At 36.9% G+C, this 16,803-nt stretch overlaps 1 protein-coding gene across 1 annotated transcript in view; it reads right to left on the reverse strand.

Moving 5' to 3' along the window:
- HEATR5A (HEAT repeat containing 5A) overlaps nt 1-16,803 on the reverse strand; it is a 106,495-nt gene that overhangs the window by 64,540 nt on the left and 25,152 nt on the right. The window contains exons 7-11 of the mRNA XM_054716519.1: nt 12,260-12,420; nt 10,247-10,502; nt 9,505-9,660; nt 7,634-7,884; nt 4,587-4,698 (exon numbers count right to left, since the gene is read on the reverse strand). Coding sequence (XP_054572494.1) covers nt 4,587-4,698; nt 7,634-7,884; nt 9,505-9,660; nt 10,247-10,502; nt 12,260-12,420 — 936 coding nt within the window. The remainder of the gene's footprint in view (nt 1-4,586; nt 4,699-7,633; nt 7,885-9,504; nt 9,661-10,246; nt 10,503-12,259; nt 12,421-16,803) is intronic.

Below are 16,803 nucleotides of genomic sequence, written 5' to 3' on the forward strand. Positions count from 1 at the left end.
GCCCAGAGACACTGACTGGCATAGAAACTGACCAATCAGAACCAAATCCAGGTGAAGTGTGAGGAGCCAATGGCTGCCTAGGAGGCAGAGCTTTTGATGCTGACTGGCATAGAAACCGACCAATCAGAACCAAATCTGGGTGAACTGTTAGGAGCCAATGGCTGCCTAGGAGGCGGAGCTTCTGATGCTGACTTGCATAGAAACTGACCAATCAGAACCAAATTGGCCAGCAGAGGAGGGCAGTTGGGGGCAAGATCAGGCATGCAGGGGAGGGCAATTAGGGGTGATCAGGCAGGCAGAGGCTGTTAGGGGCAATCAGGCCAGCAGGGAAGGGCAGTTGGGGGCAAGATCAGGCATGCAGGGGAGGGCAGTTGGGGGCGATTGGGCCAGCAGGGAAGCAGTTAGGTATTAATCAGGCCAGCAGTTAGGGGGTGATCAGGCTGGCAGGCAGAGGCGGTTAGGGGCAATCAGGCAGGCAGGCAGGCAGAGGAGTGGTTAGGAGCCAGCAGTCCCGGATTGTGAGAAGGATCCCAGATTGGAGAGGGTGCAGGCTGGGCAAGGGACACCCCCACCCCCAGTGCACGAATTTTGTGCACCGGGTCTCTAATATTAGTATATTTAGCCTGGTTGGTGTGGCTCAGTGGATGAGTGTCAAACTATGAACCCATGTTATCAAAGAATACTAGTTTCATCTTAAAAGAACACATGAAGCAACTTGAAGATTCTCCCATTGATTAAAGGTGAAGCAATTTGAGAATCAAAAGGAATAATGATGCCTGGCCAGTGTGGTTCATTGGGTTGAGCATCATCCCATGTAAGGAAAGGTTGATAGTTTGAATCCTGGTCAGGGTACATGCCCAGGTTATGGGCTTGACCCCCAGTAGGGTTATGCAGGAGGCAGGCGATCTATGTTTCTCTCATCTATGTTTCCCATTCTCTCCCTCTTCCTTCTTCTCTTTCTAATATCAATGAAAACACACACACACACACACACACACACACACACACACTAATATATATATATACACACACACATATATATACACATATACATATATACATACATACATATGTATGTGTGTGTGTGTATGTGTATATGTGTATGTGTATAAATATAAAGGAATAATGACTACACTGGATTGAAACACATCCTATATAATCCTATATAATAAAAGGCTAATATGCAAATCGACTGAATGGTGGAATGACTGGTCACAATGACATGCACTGACCACAGGTGGAGCGCCGCTCAGCCAGAAGCCCTGAGTCGGGCTCACGGCTGGTGAGCGCAGCCTGTGGCAATGGTGGGAGCCTCTCCCCCATTCATGCCAGTTGGACATCCCCCGCGGGCTCCTGGACTGCGAGAGGGTGCAGGCCAGGCTGAGGGATGCCCCCTCCCCTGCCCTCAGTGCACAAATGTTGTGCACCAGGCCTCTAAGTAAATATATAAAAATCTGTGAGTTCATAATGATACTTAATAGCAAAAGCTTCACTGATCCCCTTTGAAATTTGCTAGGATACTAGCAACACATTCTAAAAATTATAATAATAATGCAGAAGAAAACAGAATAAAACCCAAGAAAACACAGTAATTAAAATATTAAAAATTTTAATCATTTTTGTATATTGATTATGAATATGTAATAAAATATCTACTACTCTTTTTTTAAAAATGGTCTCTTGTAGTCTTCTTCCAATGGAATTACCTTATTTTAAAATATTTTGTTTATTGAAATAATGCATTTATTAAGTGGTTTATTTTTGCCTTTAATTAATCAAGAATAACAATACTGCAGGCATTAAATATCCAACCAAAGGCAAATAAAGACCTGACCACATTATATTCATCACACTGTGAAATGATTTATGGCAGGGGCCAACAAACATTTTCTGTAAAAGGCTAGACAGTAAACATTTTTGTCTTTTAAAGCCAGACAGACAGTCTTGTTGCAATTACTCAATTTTGCTACTGTAGTGCCTAAATGACACAAATAATACTTTAAAAAATGATCATGGTTGTGCGCTAATAAAACTTTATTTACAAACATTAAAAACTGATTTTCATAGAATTTTCATGTCACAAAATAGTTTTTTTTAAAAAACCCATTAAAAATGTAAAAACCATTCTTAGCTCGTAAGCTGTATAAAATAGGCAGCAAGCCAAATTTGGTGTATAGGTTGAACTCTGATCTAGTCCAATAAATCTCTTTTATCAACTCAAGAACATTACTTAAAGTGGTTCTTCATTTATGATTATTTTAATTTAAGCTCCTTTTAGATCAAATTATTTCAGAGATGTCAAAATGATTTATTGGTCAAATCCAGTCACTTTTCTATTCTAGCAATAAATCACATGACTCTAAAGTAGAGACTTAAAACAAATTATAACTGTAATTAAGTAATAAAATTAAATTTCAAAGTCATAGGATATAACTATAATAGTCATGACCATAAAATACATACTAACTTAAAAAATATATCATTTAAATGAGCCTTATCTCTTTCAAAGTAACTACCTTATTGGTGTTACCAATTCCCAAAACAACTACAGAAATGGATTTGTAAGCTACGGTATGTTCTCTTGCCTACCTTATGTTTTGGAAAATGTTTTTTTTTTCTGATGATGGATATGGATTATTTTTTGAAAAGCCAGAGTCATTCAAAGTTAAGCCTGAAAGATGATCAAATTGGCTTATCCTATTTAAGGTTCATAAACTGGTCTTGAAGAGAATTTTAAATAAAGAGATCTAAAAACATTTTGGAGAACCCAGAAATAGACCCAAGCCATTATGCTCAATTAATATTTGACAAAGGAGGCAAAAGCATACAATGGAGTCAAGACAGTCTCTTCAATAAATGGTGCTGGGAAATTTGATCAGATACATGCAAAAAAATGAAACTAGATCACCAACTTACACCATACACAAAAACAAACTCAAAATGGTTAAAGGACTTAAATGTAAAGTGGGAAACCATAAAAATCTTAAAGACTCCATAGGCAGCAAAATATCAGTCATATGTCGTAGCAATATCTTTACTGATAAAGCTCCTAGGACAATGGAAACTAAGGAGAAAATAAACAAATGGGACTACATCAAAATAAAAAGCTTCTGCACAGCAAAAGAAACCATCAACAAAACGACAAGAAAGCCCACTGCATGGGAGAACATATTTGACAATGTTATCACCGATAAGGGTTTAATCTCCAACATTTACAGAGAACTCATAGAACTTAACAAAAGGAAGATAATCCAATCAAAAAATGGGCAAAGGATTTAAATAGACACTTTTCGAAAGAGGACATATACAAGGCCAAGAGACATATGAAAACATGCTCAAAGTCACTAATCATCCGAGAGATGCAAATCAAAACGACAATGAGGTACCATCTTACACCTGTCAGAATGGCTATCATCAACAAATCAACAAATGACAAGTGTTGGCGAGGATGAGGAGAAAAAGGAACCCTCCTGCACTGCTGGTGGGAATGCAGACTGGTGCAGCCACTGTGGAAAACAGTATGGAGTTTACTCAAAAATTTAAAAATGGAACTCCCATTTGACCCAGTGATCCCACTTCTAGGAATATATCCCAAGAAACAAGAAACACCAATCAGGAAGGATATATGCACCCCTATGTTCATAGCAGCACAATTTGTAATAGCTAAGATTTGGAAACAGCCTAAGTGCCATCAGCAGAGTATATTAAAAAACTGTGGTAAATCTACACAATGCAATACTATGCTGCTATAAAAAAGAAGATACTCTTACCATTTGCAACAGCATGGAATGAACTGGAGAGCATTATGCTAAGCGAAATAAGCCAGTCAGAGAAAGATAAATATTATATGATCTCACTCATATATGGGATATAATGATCAACATAAACTGATGAACAAAAATAGATCCAGAGACAAGGGGCAGGGGAGGAGGAGTTTTAGAGATCAACCAAGGACTTGTATGCATGCATATTAGCATAACCAATGGACACAGACACTGGGGCAGTGGGGGCTTGCCCTTGGGGGTTGGAGTAGCAGGGGGGGTGGGGAGGGAGGGTCAATCGGGGAAAAGGAGACATATGTAATACTTTAAACAATAAAAAAAATTATACTTAAATGCAGCGGTTTAGACAAGATTTTGTTTTAATTTTATAAGCAATGGGAAGCCATTTAAGATTTGGAAATGAAGAAAAACTACTGAAAAAATTGCCAGTAAAGAATTATTCAGATTAAAATATAAAAAAGAAAGAATACACAGAGTGACACAGAGATGCACACACAGAGAGAATAAAACAACGATGTGATGATATGACAAGAAGGTGGCCATCTGTAAGCCTCAGATCTTGTTCTTCCAGCCTCCAGAACTGAGAGACAATAAATTTCTGTTGTTGAAGCCAAAAAGAACACATTTTGGGAAATGGAGTAAGTATATGGCTTCCTAAGGTGACTGGCTAGAAAACAAGTATTTGTGTGGATATTTAAATTCTGGTATATATTAAAAGTTAGTCTGGTCAAATCACCCATTACAATATTTTACATCAGAAAACACCAAGTTCATAGTTATGTAAACATTCCACAAGACTGTTACCTAATGTCATCAGAGCAGCAATCAATAACCATCCAGCTTGTGTGCGCTGAGCTGAAAGGCGACTGTTTTGAGTAGCAGAACACAGCAAATCCTCTGCTAATGTCAAAATAATCTATTTACATATAAAAGAACAAGGCAAAAAAAAAGCATATCAGTTTATGGGTTACTGGACAAATGACAGCAACTAATAATAATGTCTTGAAAATTTAACTCTCAAATTGGCGTATAAGTGTACACAGAAACCCTGTAATTGTTTGTAGAGCATGTGCAACAACATAGTACAACAATTAGCTGTACAGAATTTGAACTTACTTTTAGTTTTAAGTAACCATCTTAGATAGTAACTACCAAAGAAAACCTCATTACAGGAATCTTGCTTTTAAAAATTTTGCATACCAGAAAGAAATGGAGAGGGAGAGAGAGATAGAAACATCAATGATGAGAGAGAATCATTGATTGGCTGCCTCCTGCACAGCCCCCACCGGGGATCGAGCCTGCAACCTGGGCATATGCCCTGAGTGGGAATCGAACTGTGACCTCTTGGTTCATAGGTTGATGCTCTATCACTGAGCCACATTGGCTGGGCTAAAATTTTGCATACCATTTTGATACTTGAGTGGCTATATACTACAGAGGTTAAAAGCTTTCAAAATAACCTCATATTGAAGTAAGTTTCAAAGTACAGCGAGATTCATTAAAATGTTGTATTTTAAAAGTCTATGAAATAGGCAGTGTTATAAACTGAGAGGAAAAACCAGATATTTCACATTTATGACTAATGCGTGCTTGTACAGTACAAAGGCCAACAAGTATCTAATACGCCTAAGAAAATATCTCTATTACTAATTATTTCTATTATGAGTTGGCATGTAAATTTTCTAAAGAGGTAGGCTAGTGGATTTTAAAACAGCCAACCAACTTACTGCTACTTTAGGACTACTTGCAGCCTATACTCAATGGATAACACTCAGAGGGTGAGGGCCAAACCAAACAAACCATCCTGTTGGCTAACCCAGTGGTCGGCAAACTCATTAGTCAACAGAGTGGCAAACCGCGGCTCACAAGCCGCATGTGGCTCGCGAGCCGCGGTTTGCCAACCACTGGGCTAACCTAATATGATCTGAGGATATTAAATTTAACTATATAAATGCAGTGGCAATTCTTTACTTAGCAAGATGTAATGTGTTTAGAATATAACTAAAATAATAAATTTAAATTAAGATATCACTTCCCAAAGTTGTCAGTCACCTTAATTCAAATGGTGTTGGCAATACTCAAAATAGTTTTGACATTTTTGAAGTAATGTTAAACGAATAGTGGAAATTTATTTTAAAAGAACTACTTATATGTGTGTAAGGCCCAGGTTATGATGGCTTTCATTCTGAAACAATATTCTCTGACAAATTGCAATTCCTAGCTAGCTATTCAAAAAGATACAAATATTTGGTGTTTTATATTTCATTAAAATTGTTTCTTTAGTTCTCTTAAAAATTCTTTGCACATTAAAACCGGATTATTTGCCCTAACTGGTTTGGCTCAGTGGATAGAGCATCGGCCTGCGGACTGAAAGGTCCCAGGTTCGATTCCGGTCAGGGGCATGTGCAGTGGTTGCGGGCACGTCCCCGGTGGGGGGTGTGCAGGAGGCAGCTTTGTGATTCTCTCTCATCGATGTTTCTAACTCTCTATCCCTCTCCCTTCCTCTCTATAAAAAAATCAATAAAATATATTTTTTTAAAAATAAATAAAACTGGATTATTTATTCACCAAGTTCTACATATTTTATCTGTTTGAAAGTGCTCCTTTCAAAAGCATGAATTTGCCCAGAAAATCATATTTTGGGAACAGCAACACAATTTTAGGGGAACTTTTTTTTTAGTATAATTATGAACTCATGAGGGCCTATATATTTTGTTTCAAGCCACATGTTCCGTCATTATAATGACACACACATTATCTCATCTTTGGTCAGTGGAAACCTGTATCCTTTTACAATGAACATATTATATAAGTGATTACTTCCTTGTTTTCTATCATGACACATATTCCAGGCTTGTACTGTGCATTTCCTGCCCCAAACCTGGAACCAGTCATTCCTCCATGAAGCTCTGGTTCCTTTACTAGAAATGGTATTTAGAGCCATAATCTGGGCACTAGGGGTTGTCCCTGCTACTTGGTTGTCATTGCTTTGAGGTCTTTTTACTGGACAGAGGATATAAGTGTTTTCAAAAATAGAAAACTGTAAGTTCATAGTAATATTTTCGATTAAAATTTAACATATGGACTTTTACTTAACTTTCTTGCTTCTATAGCAATAGCAGTTTTTTAAATATGGAAAGTCTTGGTTCCTAAGAACATTGTGTCTACTTTATCTAACTATATTTAATTTCAAAATAATATCAACACTAATAATATTAACTATAAAATTATTACATGAAGTTTAAGATTTCTTTTGAGCTCTATTTGTCTTTTACAATGCACCTTAAATATTTTTATTGATTTCAGAGAGGAAGGGAGAGGGATAGACAGAAATATCAATGATGAGAATCACTGATGGGCTGCCTCCTGCACGCCCCCTACTGGGGATCAAGCCTGAAACCCGGGTATGTGCCCTGACTGGGAATTGAACCCTGAACTCCTGGTTCATAGGTCAACATTCAACCACTAAGCCATACCGGCTAGGCTACAATGCAATTTAATAGCAAAATAAAGCCTTTAGGAACAAGTTCCTTTATTAAACGGAGATACTTTTAACAAAAAGCACAGAAAGCGTTCCTGTTTAAGAGTGGGTAAGACATTATTTAACCAGTGCTTCCATTTTCACACTAATTATGTTGATAATATTTAACACTTAAGTGATACACAGCTGACTGCTCAGAAATTTGTCCTGCATGGCTGTGACTGGGTGATACTCTGAAAATACCAGAACCATTGAATTGTATACTTTAAAAGGGTGAACTTTGTATAATGTGAATTATCTCAAGAAGACCATGATGTTTTTTAAAAAAACTTAAAATGTTATTATTGTATGTAGAGAATGAAATCATTACCTTGCCCTTTCCATGAGGAATTCCTAAAGGACAATGTTTCACTGCTCCCAATAAAGCTGCCACAGCAAAACTAAAGCCAGTCACTGCTTCGGGTGAAGACTTAAGTACAGTAAGCCTTTCAAGGCAACGGTCCAAGAGCGGTGTTAGGTAAGAAGGTAATGCCACAGCAATGCAGTGTAGACACCAGGCTGCTGTTAGCCGAACAGAAATGCTAGGATGAAGAATAACTGAAATGACACTGTCAAGAATGCCTGGAAGAACAGAAAAAACAAACAATGCCTTAGCTACACAGTCGAAGAAATAAGTAGTCACATGGATAAAGTATGTATTATCTTTATCAAAAGCTAAATCAGAATTTAAAAAGTGATACATAATTATAAATTACTTTTGTATCCAATAATTGTTTCTTCTAATGTATCTCATGAAAACTGGCTTAAGTCAGTACAAAAAAGAAAACTTGTATTTCCTAAATATGCCAATGTTCTGCTTACTTTATCTTGAGATCATTATTAATGATACTAGCATTAAAAATTATGAGTAAGCTGTCAGACTGGCGTGGCTCAGTGGTTGATTGTTGGCCTATGAACCAGGAGGTAAAAGTTCAATTCCCGGTCAGGGCACATGTGTGGGTTGCGGACTCCATCCTCAGTGTAGGGTGTGCAAGAGGCAGCCAATCAATGATTCTCTCTTACCATTGATGTTTCTCTATCTCTCTCCCTCTCCCTTCCTCTCTGAAATCAATAAAAATATATTTTTAAAAAATTATCAGTAAGTAACAAAAGTACCTTGAGAAGAAATGTTACACACCATGCTCCATCCTCCTTTTTTTTAAATCCCTTCTGGCACATTTATATACATAATTAATATACTTCCTTTCTACCATATTGCTGTTATATGAGAACAAAATGTTAAGCTCTAGCATTTGCTAGGTCCTCAATGCACTACTAAACACCTATGAAGAAAGTGGACTACCACTACTAGTTAGAAAAAATGTCCACATTTGCAATGATTCAACATACACCTTCATCAAAACATGTCATGTAGTAGTTCATGTCAACTGCTACTTAAATAATATGTGCCCTGGGATAAAGAGTTTATAAACAAAATATAATGTAAAGCTTCAGTGCACAGGAAATGCATATCACAAAGGACAAAAGTCATTAAAAATTATTTTTAAAAGTGACTACATAAAAGAAGCCAGTCACAATAGACCACATACTATACGATTCCATTTACATGAAACGTCCAAATAGGGAAATCCATAGAGACAAAAAGCTGATCAGTGGTTGTCAAAGGCTTGGGGAAAGGAAAATGGGGAGTGACTGCTAATGGATGCAGGACTTCTTGGGATGATGAATACATCCTGGAATTAGATAATGGTGGTAATTGTACAACTCTGAACATACCAGAACCACTGAATTATATACTTTAAAAGGGTGAACTCTGTATAATGTGAATTATCTCTCACAATGATTAAATAATTTTCAAGAGAAAGAAAACAGAGATTGCTTGCAAAAACTTTGAGGAAGTGAGTTACTTGGTACCATATAAAAACTAATGTTTTCCCTGCAGATGAGAGATAGGAGTTCAGGTTTACTTCCTCATTTTTCCATTATCTTAACTATCCCCAGAGAGAAGAGCAGGATGGTAGGAGAGACATAGAGAACAACCTTCAATAGCAAAAGCAACCCTCCCCAAATATATATATATATTTTAATAATCTTGATTATGTCTATTTCATAAAACATGTCTAGTAAATACACAGTGGGATCTATAAGAAATAAACGGTAGGAGGGAGATTTTCTTCCTTGGAAAAAAGTTGTCTAGAGTAAAAATAAAAACAAGTTCAGATGAGTCACAACAATAGATACCTGCACTTGAATCCTGCAGCAAAGGCGCAGCTGTGGTCCCGAGACCGTGTATGAGATTTCCGAGTTCTTGTAAAGCACATACCAGCATATGCTGGCTGGCTGCTACATCTGTGGAGCCAAGCCGGGTTTCCAAATTACCGTCACACATCACAGCATCTGACAAAAGTATAAGAATTAACTATGCAACAATGCTTTGCTAAAATAGATTACAGCAGGTGAGTGTTAGGAGTGGAACGGTATAAAAGCAAAAATTAGTACCTCCACTTGATCTATATAACTGAAATACGAAAAAGGGGACTTGCATCAACAAAGAATTGAACTCATTTACCGAATCAGTTCAAGCAATCTGACCATAGATCCCTTATTATTTATTCCCTTAGCAAGTGACACTGAAAGAGAACTAATGGAAAACTAAAAAAAGATTCCAATTTTATCGATACACAAGATGAATAGTACAGGAACTGAGATAAAAAATGTTTCAAAAACAATGCATCAGCTTCTATAGTAAGATCATGAATTCTGATGAAATATTATCAGTCTTTAAGATTTGTACATATGATAGTTATTACTATGTTAGGTAACTTATGTATCATTTATATATTGACTACTTTACTCTGAAACAAATGATGTCTATTATTAGTGTTTTTTGTATTAATATACTAGTAGTAATATACTGTCCAGCTTTTCCTTAGGGCCAGTTCCTTCAGCACTGTTAAAACAGGTGGTTTTAGTAGATTCATACCAACAACTTTCTTTAACTTCCATATAGCCTGGCAAATATCCTTGGCAGCAGCAATTTGAGCCTTTTCTCCAAGAAGGCCTCCTATAGTAGCTCGAAGGATAAACGAAACACAACGGCGACTGCAGACAGCATCAACCTGAGCTTGGGTGGCTTTAGGGTGCGACTGTGACACAAGGCTTAGGATATGGGAAAGAAAGGCAGCAAAATTCTTCTCTAGCCATGCTCCTCCTAGTGTTGAAATAAATACCACATAAGCCTAAAAAAGAAAGAGAAGTTTTATCTTCAAAATGAAATAATTTCAATTCTATGTTAATATTTTCTCTTCCACAAATATGCAGAATTTATTAATATTTCTTTTATCTTTCCTCATTTAGAGCCACTTTAGCTATATGAATACAACACTATTTTTTTGTTTGTTTTCTAAGCCAAACTGAAGTTTGCAGTCTTTCATTAAGGATGCCTGTTTTATTTTGGTTTTCCGAAAGGTTTCAGAACAGTCAGCATAGCCAGCTAATATGTAAAATGTGTCTGTGGCTTCTTTGAACAAAGAATTCAAGCTCTTTCACATTCTGAACAAGAAAATCCAATAAAACATATGAACACACTGTAAGAATTAACTGTGTTTCAATATCATAACTGTAGGTTTATAGTGATGAATCACTGCTCTTTATTTTCAAGAAAGTAATGGTTGCCCTAGCTGGTTTGGCTCAGTGGATAGAGTGTCGACCTGCAGACTGAAGGGTCCCAGGTTCAATTCCAGTCAAGGGCATATGCCTGGGTTGCCAGCTTGATGTAGGGGGGACGTGCAGGAGGCAGCTGATCAATGATTCTCTCTCATCATTGATGTTTCCATCTCTTTTCCTTTCAATAAAAACATATTTTAAAAAAAGAAAGTTAATGGTTTATCTTACTCCAAAGATACAAGAACAGTTTTCTTATGTAATTTGTTTTCTTAAAAACCTAGTTTACAATTAATTATACTGGGACATTCCCAGTGGGGTATGTGCAGGAGGCAGCCAATTGATTCTTTCATCAATGATGTTTTTAATCTCTCCCTCTCACTCCTCTCTGAAATCAATATATATATATATTTTAACTTAAAATATACTAATATATATATATATATATATATATATATATATATATCCATATATATATTAGTATATTTTAAGTTAAAAAATACAGGCTTGTTTTGAACCATAATGGCATTCAGGAAATAAGATAATTCTAGGAAAGAATGCAGAGGCCTCTGTTTCGTTTTATTCTAAGATACTTTTCCCAAGTTTAGTTTATTAAATTTTGTTTAGGACAAGAAATTTAAGCACTTAAGTAGATAACATGCTATAATGTTTACTTAGGAGTTGAAATCATATAAAATGGAAATACAATACTGCCCAGGCTGAATAATATGTACATAATAGCTTAAACTTGAATTGTACATGCACACGATAAACACAATGAAAAATATGATAAACCACAAGATACATTAAGTACAAGGCCTAAAAACAAAATACTCATGTTTCAAAGGAAATAAACAAAAATATCCCATTACTAGGAACTGAAAATACCAGTACTGTGTGGAATAGCCGATCTAGGTGGCTTTGTTTATGGCAAATAAGGTTCTCTCGTAATCTAGCTTTTAAAAAGCGTTTTGGCCTAGCCCTAGCTGGTTTGCTCAGTGGATAGAGCGTCAGCCTGTGGACCCAAGAGTCCCAGGTTCGTTTCTGGTCAAGGGCACATGCCTGGGTTGCGGGCTTGGTCTAACGTGCAGGAGGCAGCCAATCAATGATTCCCTCTCATCATTGATGTTTCTATCTCTCTCCTCCTCTCCCTTCCTGAAATCAATAAAAATATATTTTTTTAAAAAGTGTTTTGGCCTCACCATATCTATTTATAAATATAAGAGCATGAGTGATGACCCCACATAGTATCACTTCTGGCTGGAGTCAGATCCTAAAACTTTCATTACGGGCCAGTGAGAATTACATTTAGATACTGACTTGTGATCCTAACCTGAGTAATTCCAACTCGAACATCCCTACTGACTGAACTGGTTCCTTTCAGCATATCACCACTGGCTCGAAGAAATCCTGAACTCCCACGTAGAAACCCTGTTCCTAGTAATTCCAGAACTTCCTCCAGAGATACTCTGCGAGTGCTTTGACGTGAGGCTGCTAAAACAAAGAACAAAACATGTGATTTTGTATTTTGCAGACTATATTTTAATACATGATCTTGATTAGAATGTTAACTGAAACAAAAATTAAAAACTCAAATAAAATGAAAAATTTACAGGGCATTATACACATTAACACACAAAGTCACACAAGGGTTCAGAGGTTAAATCATAATGGACTCTGAAGCACCCTTTCAGTGACATATTAAAGTCTACATCACTTTGAGATTATGTGCTATTGCTCTCTTTTCCTCAAAGAATTTAAAAGGCTAACAATATCCTAAAACAAAGGAAAGCAAATAAATTGTCCTAATTCTCCATGAATGAAAATGCAATACAATGCTTTGAAATTCTTTTAAAATGCCAAAATCATAATTTTATTTTTCCAAAGGCTTATATGAAGTAACCACTGTATCCTACTTTTAAAAATTCTCAACTGCAAGTACAACTTTTGTTATATTCCCAGTCTCTGAAAAAATCAAAGCCAAATATTTCTAAAACCTCTCAGCCAGCCCTTAGGCTACAATAATTAAAAGATTAGTCTGTCTTCAGTTTGACACAGCTGTTTCTCCCTTTGAGTATCTCCTTAAAACAAACAAACAAAAAGAATCCATTTTCTTCATTTTTCTGAAAAATGATGGTCACGAGCTATGACTCTTGTCATACATTGATTCAAGTCATACATAGTACAGAAATAAACTTCCATTAATCAAAAATATGAACAAAAAAAAATCTACTCCTTAGCTTAAAGAGATGTTCCATAGAAACAAAGGAAAATCTATGTTGGCCTTTGGAAGAGAAACTTTAGCGAATAGTACAAAATCCATGCCCTTGTGCATCATAAATTCTAGGAAGGAGACAACAATAAACATAATACATGAATAGGCATATAGTATGCTAGACAGTGATTGAAAGCCATACAAAAAAATAGAACAGGGCAGAAATACAAGGAGTGAGGGGGCATTGTTGTGTTTTTCAACAAGGTAGTCAGGGTATGGTTAATTGAAAGGGTGACCTCTGAACATAATTCCATAAGTGAGGGAATTAGGCATGCAGATCCTAAAATTTTAGGATCCGAAAGTTCCAAGATCTACCTAGAGAAAAGGTGTTCTAGCCAGAGGAAATAGCTCAGGCAAAAAAAAGCCTTGAGGAGAGATATGGTGTCTAGTGAGTCCAAGCAGAGATTGTAGACAGAGCAGTGGAGGGGTCTAGCAGGAAACAGACCAGGCTATAAGGATGAGTAGAGAGAAGACAAAGGATCTTATTTATAGATCCTTCTAAGGATGTAAGTGAAGTGAGGTGCCAGTGGAGGGCCTTGAGCAGAAGAGTGATATAATCTGTCACTTGGCCTCTGTGCTAAGAGAAGACTATATAAAGGGGCAAAGGTAAAAGTAGGAGAATCCATCAGGAACAATTTAGAAATTCAAGCAAAGGGTGATGTTGGCTTAGATCAAGGTGGCTGCAGTAAAGTGGAGTCTGAATAGACATACATATATCTATACATATGTGTTGTTGAAAAACACAACAATGCCCCCTCATTCCTTGTATTTCTGCCCTGTTCTATTTTTAAGTTTTTTTATTAAGAAAATTTTCAAAATTACAAAAAAGCTACAAGAATAGTAAAATAAATTCCCATATACCCTCCAGCTACACTCACAATATTTTCCTTATTACTTCCTTATTTTTGGAACTATACGTATGACTAATTGTTTTACAGAAGATCCCTCAATTTGAGTTTGTCTAGTACTTCCTCAGAATTTTTGGCAAGAGAACTAAGTAAGTATTGCTATAAGCCTTCTCAATGCATAATATCAAGGGCACTGTAAAGTCTTGGTGACTTTGAACACCTGAGTAAGATGTCGGCCAGGTTTGTCCACTTCAAATATTATTTTCCCCTTTGTAATTATTATGTAACCTGTGTGGTGATACTTTAAGATGGCATAAATATTCTATAACCTATCTAACTTTCACCCAAGAATGTACTGAGGATTCCTACCTGCATAAATTATCCTATATACTAAAAGCCTAATATGCAAATTGACCGAATGGCAGAACGACTGGTCACTAAGATGCGCACTGACCACCAGGGGGCAGACGCTCAACATAGGAGCTGCTCCCAGCCCCAGGCCAGCCAAGGCGGGTGCCAGCAGGGGCCCCCCGATTGCCCCGCAAAGGGAGGCGACCAGCCGCAGTCGTGGGGGGCTGGGGTTGGCGAGCAGGCAGCGCCAGGCCAGCCAATGCGGGTGCCAGCAGGGGCCCCCGACTGCCGTGCCGGTTGCCCCACAGATCGGCCCTGATCACCGGCCAGGCCTAGGGACCCTACCTGTGCACGGATTTCGTGCACTGGGCATCTAGTTATTGTAATAATTCCAATAATGTCATTGACTAAAAATTACTCTTTCTCAGTTATTAGCTGAATTCCACCATAAAAAAGAGCTCTTCCTTTTCCTTTATTTACTTATTTTCAGTAATCTATAAAAATAAGATTCCTTTTTATTTAACAGGTTATCCATTTTCTGTCATTACTAGTTTTGCCTCTAATATTGTCCTAAATTTGACCAGTGGAAGACTCTTGAGAAAGCTGGCCAATGGAGTTCCTTACTTTTTGGCATAAGATGTTCTAGGCTCATGTTCAGACTTTTCCAGCTCCAACCCCATAATAAACCTTTTCTCCAAGGAATCCTGATTCTGGTTATGTTTTAAGATTGTCAAGTAGAATAGCTATTGAGTGTGAGACAGAAGAGTAAAGGGTGACTTTACAAATTTTGTTTGAACACCTGAAGGATAGAATTGTCATCAATTTAGATCAACAAGACTGCAAGTAAAGCCGGTGTGAGTATGTGTGGGGAAGGGGAAGTCAAGCATTCACTTTAGGACAAGTTAATTTGAAACATCAAATGGACATCAAAACAGAGATGTCAAATGGGCAGCTGGACATGAAAATCTGGTGTCCAGGAGAGAAGTCTGGGCTATAAAGATATAAATCCAGGAATCCCTAATATAGATGATATTTAGATGGTATGTAAGCCATGAGATTGGATAAGATCTCCAAGAGAATGAGTAGACATAAAGAACAGGAGACCAAGTACTAGGTGATGTGTTTCTTCTATGACAAGACAAGGAATCATTGAAGAAGACTGAACAGGAATTCCTTGTGGGGAGGAAGGAAAACCAAGGGATTTTTAAAGGGCCATGAGGTCCTAAGAGGAAAATGAGAAAAGAATAAGGAGGACCAACTGAGCTAAATGATGCTGAAAGGTCAAGTAAGACAACTGAGAGTTTTCCTGCTGGCTTTAGCATGGCTAAATATGGAACATAAGCTCCAAAACAGCAGGGGTTTTTATCTGTTTTGCTCAATGACATATCCCACACATTTAGAACAGATTCAGCCCAATATAAGCACTCAACAAATTACTTATTACTGAGTTTTAAACTTGTGGGTCTCAATTGGAGAATGAGGGGACTGTACAGTTTGTTAGTGTTCTCAGTTAATTCTGATATGGTATATACTGCCTGACATCTCTCATTTCTGGTTCAGAAAATACTATGACTAGAAAAAAACAGAATCTGCTTTTTAATAACAATAAACAATTTCGAGAGCAATGGTTCTCAAACTTCATTGTGTATACAAATTATCTTTTATGTCTGCCAGCCACCATTAAGGGTTCTTGTTAAAATGAGAATTTTGTTTTATTAAGTTGGGCTGGGCCTGCGTTTCTGAATTTCTTATAAGGTGATGTCAGTATTCCTGGTCTACAAATGTGAGAGAGGCAAGGTTGTACAGCACAAACACATTTTCACTTGTGTGAGACTGTTTATTCTTTGGAGATAGTATAATAAAGCAAGTTTTCAATTATTCGTCATTATTTTATATATGCTGTAGATTAACCCAGGCAAACTCTCGTTTTCAAAAATACTCTATCCTTCCTTGCTCACTGCCTAGAACTGCATAAATAGGGAACAAAAACTAACAACAAGCAAATTTTCCAAATATAGTAAGTTTCAAATAGCTGTTGTTTGGAATTATTTATATAATTGCTCCCTTTTAAAAACTTAGTAAATAGCCAGCCAAATAAATGTCTGTAATCAGATGCATGCTGTTTAAGAAAAAATTCTCTCAAGATTTAGATAATCTCTCTTATTGGATAATACTTCGCATTTACGTAAAAGAAAAACACCCAGAATGTAGAGGAAGACAGTGACAGAATAAAGTAAATTTCTTCAAGAGTAAATAAATAAGAGTATTTTTCCCCTCAAACTTTTATTGAATTATTTGAAAATGAAATATTAGGACCTAAAGCAGTGGTCGGCAAACTCATTAGTCAACAGAGCCAAATATCAACAGTACAATGATTGAAATTTCTTTTGAGAGCCAAATTTT

Source organism: Eptesicus fuscus, chromosome 5 (assembly GCF_027574615.1).
Source record: "Eptesicus fuscus isolate TK198812 chromosome 5, DD_ASM_mEF_20220401, whole genome shotgun sequence".
NCBI classification, from domain to species: Eukaryota; Metazoa; Chordata; class Mammalia; order Chiroptera; family Vespertilionidae; genus Eptesicus; species Eptesicus fuscus.